The 10048-nt window shown below is 40.6% G+C and overlaps 1 protein-coding gene across 1 annotated transcript in view; it reads left to right on the top strand.

Moving 5' to 3' along the window:
- Positions 1-10048, top strand: part of atp2b1a (ATPase plasma membrane Ca2+ transporting 1a) — a 41824-nt gene that overhangs the window by 19435 nt on the left and 12341 nt on the right. Inside the window, exons 3-12 of the mRNA XM_013910930.1 lie at positions 1393-1590; positions 1806-2063; positions 2514-2639; positions 3874-4035; positions 4472-4510; positions 6489-6644; positions 6880-7094; positions 7385-7627; positions 7722-7963; positions 8615-8852. Coding sequence (XP_013766384.1) covers positions 1393-1590; positions 1806-2063; positions 2514-2639; positions 3874-4035; positions 4472-4510; positions 6489-6644; positions 6880-7094; positions 7385-7627; positions 7722-7963; positions 8615-8852 — 1877 coding nt within the window. The remainder of the gene's footprint in view (positions 1-1392; positions 1591-1805; positions 2064-2513; positions 2640-3873; positions 4036-4471; positions 4511-6488; positions 6645-6879; positions 7095-7384; positions 7628-7721; positions 7964-8614; positions 8853-10048) is intronic.

Raw genomic sequence — 10048 nt, 5'->3', positions numbered from 1 at the left:
TCCAATGGATGCATGATCTGATCAGTCGACTAATCGCAAAAATAATCGGTGACTAGTCGACTATCAAAATAATCGTTTGTGGCAGCCCTAATAGGGAGGGGGTAAAATCTTAATGGAGAATTCCAGGAACACATGAGTGCATAGAACATTATTGTTGAAACAGTAGTTAGTCTCGGTGTTCACACACAAAAAAGTGTTGGCCTGACAATGACGTTCTAAACACAATAAGTGTTGCTGGAGTTTTGACTTCTCCAATATTAATAAAAAAGAAAACCCCATCAGAATCAGCAGTTTGAACTGTCTGTGCCTACAGCATGAGATCAGAAGAACAATGTATCTTATTGTCTGTGCTCTTGTCACTGTGCTCAGTTTCCAAGGCGGTGTCATGGTTTTTATTATGCCTCTGGTCTGCTTGTCTGTTTTTCTGTCGTTTCCTCTTTCTCTCCATGCCCTGCTGATCCTTTTCCCTGTTAATACGCTGATACTGCCAGGACAGCTTCCGTTTAGCCATCAGCATCTCCACTCTTTAATAGTCTCGGTCCTTTACACCCTCACCCCCAACCACCCCCGCCCACCCCCATCTGCCTGTCAGTAGCAGTTTCACACAGTCACTCCTCCCCAGCCCTCAGGCCTGCTCCATCTCTTTCCCATAAACACACACACTCTCTCTCTCCATCCAGTCTGCACCCCCACCCACACACAGCTAGCATGAATAGAACTGAAAAACTGTCATGCATCATCAAATGTGCGAAGGCCCTTTTGAATATTTGACTCTGCCTTGAATGTTGAGGCATTTGAATGGGTTGCTGCAGAAAGCTCCTTCTCTGTACACATGGATGACTGGGTCTCAGGGCAGCCAGACGTGTAATGTATCAGAGAGATGACTCCATAACGTGACAGTAGTGTGTGAGTATAGGCACCTGTGAGTCCATAGCTGATTCAACCCCTAGTCAGTTGGTCATTGTGTTGAAAACAGCAGTTTTGGGGGATTAGATTTGACCATAGTTTTCACATTCCCTGGCGTGTCTGAAAGAGGTGAAAATGTTTGACATACCCACAGAATGTGTCATTGTTTGCAGGCATTGTGTCCTCCACAGTGTCCTGTCAGAAATGCTGAATCCTTTTGGAAATTATGCTTTTGGAGGCCTGCTGATGAGAGCACAGCTCACTGACTCTTACTTCAGTGAGACACGCTCCCCCCTGTGAACTGCAGCAACTCGCCCATCTGTGCTCCAATTTTGTGACACATAATTAAGGCCTTCTCTTTTCTTTTTTTCTGATGTGAATAAATATTTCTTGTTTTGTGTGAAATTCCCTGATGGGTTTAAAACTAACATTTTATGAATTAACAGTTTTTTTTTTTCTTTTGTTTATCTGTCTTTGCCTACCTAGGTCTAAGCGGACAGCCTGCAGATATTGAGAAGCGGAAAACAGTGTTTGGGGAAAATCTTATACCTCCCAAAAAGCCCAAAACGTTCTTACAGTTAGTGTGGGAGGCACTACAGGATGTCACGCTGATTATCCTTGAAGTGGCAGCCATAGTTTCACTAGGCCTTTCTTTTTATAAACCTCCAGATGCAGAGAGAGAAAGTAAGAAACCATTCATTACATTTATGTTTTATCTTCTTTTTCTAGATATTACTTATGTTTGAAGTCTTAATTATGTCTCTTGTTAAATATATTTAGTGATACTTGCAGTGACATGTAATGATGTGATGGCATTTATTTTTCTCAGAGCCATGAGGTGATGTGTTAAGTTTATGCTTTGTATGTTAATGGGTTTTTTTCCCCCCATCCTCCTTCAGACTGTGGAAAAGCTGCTGGTGGTGGTGGGGATGAAAATGAGGCAGAGGCGGGGTGGATCGAGGGTGCCGCCATTCTTCTGTCAGTTATCTGTGTGGTGCTGGTAACAGCATTCAATGACTGGAGTAAAGAAAAGCAATTTAGAGGCCTCCAGAGCCGCATTGAGCAGGAACAGAAATTTACTGTTGTCCGTGGAGGACAAGTTATTCAAATTCCTGTGGCGGAGATTGTGGTTGGGGACATTGCACAAGTAAAATACGGTAAGAGCTCAGTTAAACATAAGCCTTTATTTGATGGTTAAAAAAAGTCAATCTGTTAAGAATGTCGATACATTCTGGAACCTATGTTTTATTAAGATGTTTATTATATGGGCCATTAAGAAAACAGTACTGCACATTTAGGTCATCCTTGGTTCAAGGTTTTAGTTTTAGTTCATCACAGATTAAGATGAGGATTTCTCTTCAAGTTTAACTTTCCTGGTCGTGGGAGGAACGCAACAGCCAGCTCACTAATGATTTAAATCCATAAACCAGTAAAAAGAACATTACTGACATAACCACTAACCTCTGAAGAGACGAGCACTAAAGTGTTTCACATGACTCGCTTAGTCATAGAGTCTTTGAGAGCCTGTGATTAAGGCATCAATTTAAACTGTTACTAAGATGTTGTTTCTCCAAATTAAAGGCTTGTTTGGCTTTGTAATGTTTCAGGTGACCTCTTGCCTGCTGACGGAGTCTTCATCCAAGGCAATGATCTGAAGATCGATGAAAGCTCACTCACAGGGGAGTCTGACCACGTCAAGAAAACACTAGAAAAAGATCCAATGCTGTTATCAGGTAACATGAACCTAAAACCTTCTCCTTTTACTGGTTCGTACTGGGAAGGACCGAATTTTCAGAGGTTTTATAGATTATGTTGTCCAATATATTGAACTGCTTTTAAAAGAAATTTTCTGGAATACTCATTGCACTGAATAAATGATCCAAAATTTTATTGAAATCAGTAAGAACAGGTGATCATCTGGATCTTCATAAATAAACTGTTATGATCCAGAAATTGAAAATAATTGACCATCAGATATTTGTTAGCATTCAGCTCAGCATGAAACTTGTGTTCTGTTGAAAACATGTTTGAAACTGAATTGGTTCCTGATCTTGCCTCTCAGTGCCGGAAGTTATCAGCCATTCAACATTTCCAGCATTTTTTTTTTTTTTTCTGTCCATCCTATGTCCCCAACGCCCTTTTAAATACAGTTCATGGCTTTGTCACGAAAAACGTGTGTAGGGAGAAACACTTTTGTTTAGTTCATCTGGCTCTCTCCTGGCACACCTCCAAGGCACAGGAGTCATGTGTGTTTGTGTTTTTATGCGCTGCCTCGCTACTGCTCTTTGATTTCCCTTAGCACGGCCCGTATCCCTTCTCACGAATGAAAGAAAAGCATCTTCTAATTAACACAGGAACCTTTAAATGCTTTCCACTCCTCGGCTGTCAGAGCCTCGTGGGTCTCGCTCCTTTACTCCGACTTTAGCTTGTCGTGTTTTTTTGATATTTGATGTTTCTGTGTGGTTGTTTTTTTTTTGTTTTTTGTTTTTTTTTTAATCGTGTCTTGAGAGGAATGGAGAGCCAGAGATGCAACACTGTTACAGCCTCTCAGAATTCCATTATTTCACACAGACTAACAATTGGCTTTTGATTAAAGGCTGTTGATTAAAGGTTTGGAGTGTATCTGCAGTAGTGACTTATTCTTTCTGTACTTTCAAGTGCACTATTCATTTGTATTTATTGCCTGCAATTGAAAACCTGCATTTAGTTTCTCGTGTGTATATCATCATACTGCTTGAAAGCCTGGCTAAACCACCTTCTCAACAAAGGAATCTAGCGTAAAATTTTCACTGAACCAAAATGAAACATTCAAAGGAACAAATAAAGATCGGCAGGGACAAAGCTGCCACCAGTGTCTAAACAGAAACCTGAAAGAAGTCATATGGAAACAAAGACCAGGGCATTTATCCTAGGTACTGTTTCCCGATGTCATTTACTGACACTTTGTTTTCCTTCTTCTGTTCAAAGGCACCCATGTAATGGAAGGCTCAGGGAAAATGTTGGTCACTGCTGTGGGTGTCAACTCTCAAACTGGAATTATCTTCACTTTACTCGGAGGCGGGGAAGATGATGATGACGACGAAGAGGAAAAGAAAAAGGAGAAGGAAGAGAAGAAGAAACAGAAAAAAAGTCAGTATGCTCCTCTGCTTGTTGCCCTTATAAACTCAGCACAAACACAGACACACAAAGAGCATTGTCTTTACCATTAGTTTTATAATCTGCAGAAAAATTTAGTTATAGCAGGGTTTGTATGAATGCAAAAAGCACTGATTTGACCTTAAAAACAACTTTAAAACAACTTTTAGAAGTTGTCAGAGGGTCACAGTAGACGACTTATTTTCTGCCAACCAAATCGGCTATTTGTAGCTCATCTTATGTATGATGGTAGAGTTCTCCTCATTTAAATCAGTAATTTGAAGAATGATTGGTCTAATTACTGTATAAAGAGACATTTATCAGTATTTTCTTATACGATTAAATAGTTTATTTAATCCTTAAAAAAAAAAAAGTCTGGATTTTCACTGTGCTTATTATGTTCCTAACTCTGTGTTGCATTCTTCTACAGATAAGAAGCAGGATGGTTCTGTAGAAAATCGAAAGAAAGGTGAGTAACTTGCCCACACACAGACTGACATGCTTAACCACATGTAATTGCCATACAGCTTAGTGCCTACATTTAGGTATTAGCCTTTAGCTTCATCAGTGGGTCCCTCCCCATTTAACAGTCCTGAGGGTAGGTTACAGCCCCAGTCTGTTAATAATTGGCCACCATAATTTCATGCAAGTAATGAGGAATTACATATTTTTGCATGACCCTATGTCAGCATATACTTAGTACGGGCTGTTCTTGGCTCTCCATTGTACTGTCTGGTCCTCCTGTCTGTCTCTCTCTCTTCTTTTCTCGTCCTTCCCTGGCACATTGCGCTTCGAGCAGCAGGTGCTACTGAATCCAGTTATAGCGATTAGTGATGAGGAGATTAAAGCCATGCAACAATTCTGGGGCCAGAACATCTGCTTTCCCACCCATCTCTCTCTGACTCTCCCTCAGGCCCCCCTCAATTTTAATTTCTATTGATGTCCCAGACTGAACTATTCAGAGTCAAACTCTGAGACTTGCACTGGTGCAATTTCAGACCGATAACAATGATAATGAGACTCTTTAGTGGTAACTCAGCCAGCGAGCCAGCCTTGTTCTGCTGGGACACCATGATCAGTAGTGCTTGGGTCTGTGACCACAACCCTGGCGCTGGTCCCTTGTGCACAGATTCCCTCTGCCTGCCAGGAATCAGCAGTAATCCTTTAGACTGAGATTACACCGACCATGTAAGTGCAGAGCAAGCCACAGTCCACAGCAGCTGCAGTAGCCCAGTGCTCTTGCTTCCTGCTGCATGCATTCGCACACAATACTGTGCTATTGTCCATACCATTGTACCATAAATAGAGCCTTTAGTATCCCCAAATTGGACAAGGGCTCCCCATGCTTTAAAAGAATTGTGTACTTTGTTTAAGACTTCAAAATGTTAAGAGAATATTTCAGTTGTCCTGCAGGAACTGCCATAGCGTCAGTGCCCAGGAAAGCTAATGATTTTATCATGGTGCGTGACATGACAGAGACCAGCCCCTGCTGGCCTGCCAGCTGCCTCTTCTCCTCCTTTTGGCATTAGAGGCTTTGTGTGTCCAAGGTTACCTAGTTAGATGTGGGTATGGTATTCCCATTAGTTCTGCAGGAACAGAAAGTGGCCCTGAGGGAGATTGAGAAGAGAGGTTTATGGGAATTTACCTGCAGAAGGAGGAAGAGTAGGAGATGCCTCAAATAGATCTGTCACTAGCTAGGTAACCTGTTCTTTAAACCTCTTGGCGGAAGTATGGTAAATAATTCAAAATCTTTCAACTAACTTCTGTGCCGTCAGCTCACAAACATAATTACAGTGACATTTCCACAGTTCCTGGGATAACAGGGAAGCAACAAAGCATGCTATAATTTTGAGTGATTTTATTTAATCAGTTCACTTGTGATACAGTGCTCTACATATTCTAAATATTCTCATCATACAGCAATTTTTGTGATCCCGTTTCAATCAACTTGTTCTGACTTGTTACCTGTAAAGTCAGATAAACAGATATTTTATGAGGGGCAGAGGAAATCTAGTCCAGGCCTGTTGTTGAGCTAGATTATATGCTATAGACACGAAATATAAAAACTGTTCTCGAGTTTTCTAATATTACCAGAGAGATGAATACGTTTATTTGACTTGTATCAACCTTATTCACCCACAGCTGTAGAATGCAGTTTTTATTTCTGGTCTTGCAAATTGGAAGCAAATATTCAAATGTAGGCTTGACGTGGCACCTGATCGTGAATGAATACTCTGTGTTCATAACTGACAAATCATAACTGACAAATCAGCATACTTTCATTTCAGCCGTTGCTTTTTCCATAAATCCTAGAGTCTTTCTTAAATGAATTTAACACAGTATTCCTTTATATAATTATTTAAAACACTCAGCACCAGTAATGGCCAGTGCAGATTTGGAATAGCCAGGCCCTTTTTAACAACCTTGTCTTGTTCTCTCTGCTGCAGCTAAAGCCCAGGATGGTGCTGCAATGGAAATGCAGCCTCTGAACAGTGACGAAGGAGCAGATGCAGAGGAGAAGAAGAAAGCCAACCTGCCAAAGAAAGAGAAGTCTGTTCTCCAGGGAAAACTGACCAAACTAGCAGTACAGATTGGAAAAGCAGGTGAGTCAGTCAAAATCACTCGTTCTGGCACAGCTGAGTGCTGTAGATTGTAAAACATTTTATGTGCTTGTACTCTCATGCCCTTGTGTTCACTCCAACTTTTTTTGGGTTGTACGTCTCCAACTGTTTATATTGTATAATCACAATTACACCCACTATAAGCAACATACTGCTAAATGTGTCCTGATAGGAATATAACTTAATATCTTTCTTTTCTCTCATGTTTTGCCTCTAGGTCTGGTTATGTCAGCCATCACTGTTATCATCCTGGTGGTGCTGTTTGTAGTGGATACCTTCTGGATCCAGAATCTATCCTGGGTTAAGGAGTGCACACCTGTTTACATTCAATTTTTTGTGAAGTTCTTCATCATTGGTGTCACTGTTCTTGTGGTCGCTGTTCCCGAAGGCCTGCCACTTGCTGTAACAATCTCCTTAGCGTATTCTGTTAAGGTGAGACTCCTAGCCAAGTGACCTGTGCACGAACTAACCACCTTACACTTTAGCCTATTAAAACTAGAAGATCAAGCTGCTAAAATCTGGTTAACAATTTGAGGAAAGGGGATCATTACTTGGCTTTAGGGTATTATTTAGCCAACATAGGGCTTTAGTTAATCAAGGAGTTAGTCATTCAGTTGTAAAATCTCACCACATTTATTTCATGAAACAAAAATAAAATGTTTTCATTATAGAAAATATAGCTTTCAGTGTTGTCAGACTTTATTTTTTTTATCTTCCTACAGAAAATGATGAAGGATAACAATCTGGTTCGTCACTTGGATGCCTGTGAGACTATGGGAAATGCTACTGCCATCTGTTCTGACAAGACTGGTACACTCACCATGAATCGCATGACTGTGGTGCAGGCCTACATCGCTGAAAAGCACTACAAGAAGGTCCCTGAACCAGAGAACATCCCCTCCTCCACTTTAGACATCCTGATTCTGGGCATTGCAGTCAACTGCGCTTACACTACTAAAATCATGGTATGCTTGTAAAAAGCAGCGCACCTCTAAAATTGACTGTGTAGCACATTAACTTTGTCTTCACATTTTTATTTTTATTTTTTTTTTCTTTTAGCCTCCAGAGAAAGAAGGGGGTCTGCCACGACAGGTGGGTAACAAGACCGAATGTGCCTTGCTCGGCTTTTCTACGGAGTTAAAACGCGACTACCAGGCTATCCGCAACGAGATTCCTGAAGAGAAACTCTACAAGGTCTACACCTTCAACTCAGTTCGCAAGTCTATGAGCACTGTGTTAAAGATGGCTGACGGCAGCTACCGTATGTTCAGCAAAGGAGCCTCAGAAATTCTCCTAAAAAAGTAAGAGACATTTTCACTTTTCATGTTTGTTCACATGTTCTGCTTTTCTATGATTTGTTTTGTTGTTGTTGTTTTTTTGGCTGGGGGATTGTATGGTTTAATATTATCCTCTTAGATAATAATTCCTCTATGATTTCTTTACTGAAGAAGCATGAAATCATGGATGTCTGATCAGCTAAATGAAAGGTTGTTCCATAGCTCTTTTTTTTTTTGTACTCATTCGGCTGGCCAGACTTTGCTGTAAATGATATGTGTAATGGCTTAAGCAGCTAAGAAGTTCAAGTGCATCCCACCCAAGCCCCTTACGTTGTGACTTAAAAACAGGCACTGAGAAAATGAGCCGGTAACAGCTCTGTAAGCCTCTTAACCAAGCAGGCTTCTTTTTAACCCACAGAGGGCTTAGTGTGACTTCTTACTGCTGCAGCTCACCATTCAAATGCTTTGTCTTCTCCTCTTCTCTTACCCTTTTATCAAGTCTAAATGACATTTTTTTTACATTTATGCGTCTGTACCTATCTCTGTCTTTATCCATGTTTCTTAACTCCAAGCCATTAATGGCTTTCATCTTTGGATGTTTCGCCCTCCTACACGTTCTTTTTCTTTCTTTTCCTTTACATTTATGATTTAATGTGTCGTCTTTACACATTTCAGGTGCTATAAAATCTTGACAGCTAATGGTGAGCCAAAGGTGTTCCGCCCACGGGACAGAGATGACTTGGTTAAGAAAGTGATCGAGCCCATGGCCTCAGAGGGCTTGAGAACAATCTGCCTTGGATACAGAGATTTTCCTGCTTCTGATGGGGAGCCTGACTGGGACAATGAAAATGATATCCTCAGTGGACTAACCTGCGTCTGTGTGGTTGGCATTGAAGATCCTGTTAGACCAGAGGTTAGTGGCTACACTAATGTTAGTGAGTTTATGCACAAACAGTTTCACTTGTTTGATTGCTAGTAAGGAAGCTGTCTACAAAGGTAGAGTATTTATCTGCACTTCATTTGAAGGTCCGTCTTTTGGCTTTGAGTCAGAACCCATTGCTTGATGTGGCACATTGAACAACTCAAAAAGAAGTATTTAGAATGGTTGTTGTCCAAACGTGTATGAAGGAGAAACTGCCACACTGCTGATACTGGCAGATTGCTGGAATTGGTGACACTATGATGTGTCTATCATTAAGAAACCATAATTAGATCAAACATTAGAATACGTCAATTCTAGTTGGCTGACAGTTCTATGGAAACTGCTGTTTGCAGAGTTTGCACTCAATTTGTGGACCAACCATTTTAACTAAACTCATCAATGACTCCATTTCAGGTGGTTTGGAAGCAACACAAAATAAATGATGGGTGAATGTAAACAGTAAAAACAATAGACCTAATTTAGCAGTCTATACTAGCTGAGGTGAATCTAGTTTCCAAAAATAAAGTGATTAAAGCTGTTGGAATAAGTTTTTTTTTGAGCATTTAACAAGCACATGTAAAAGAGCTTTATTTGTCAGTTGTCAGCTTTATTCATCTACTGGACTGTTGGGCACACACACTTTTTAAGCAAAGCAAAAAAAAAAAATTCTTTAAAGGGAGCGCTTACTCCAGGAGGACCCATTTGTTACATCAATTTTATAATTTCCATATCTGTATGTACACAAGGGTTTTCTAGGATCTGAGTGACATAAATGTTTATCATCAGGGTGTACCTGAGACTCGGTGCAGATGTCAGAGTACTCTCTAGTTTGCATGCAAATGTATCCAGGCAACTTCTACACCTCAAAGGCGCCATCTGTACATTGCATCCTACAAGTAGACAAGAAAGCACAACTATGCTTCTGTGGTGTTTGCAACTGTTTGTGGGCGTTGGTGAGGGAGTATAATCCTTGCCTGAAAAAGTTAGGTCATTTGCTTGCTAGATGCTTCACTGTCGCTCATTTAGTTGGCTTTCTGCCATTTTATGTACTGGACAGGTGTGCTGGGCTTGCTTGTAGGAAAGGATGAGGTTTGGAAATAATGGGCCCCTTCGTTTAAAAAAAAAAAAATGAACCAGTGTTTGTTTTGTTTTTTTTAGTGCTTAGAATCCTATATCTATATATATAT

The sequence above is a fragment of the Pundamilia nyererei genome, unplaced genomic scaffold, assembly GCF_000239375.1.
Source record: "Pundamilia nyererei isolate P.nyererei 1_Seehausen unplaced genomic scaffold, PunNye1.0 scaffold00052, whole genome shotgun sequence".
NCBI lineage: Eukaryota > Metazoa > Chordata > Actinopteri > Cichliformes > Cichlidae > Pundamilia > Pundamilia nyererei.
This window is presented reverse-complemented; position numbering and strand designations above follow the sequence as displayed.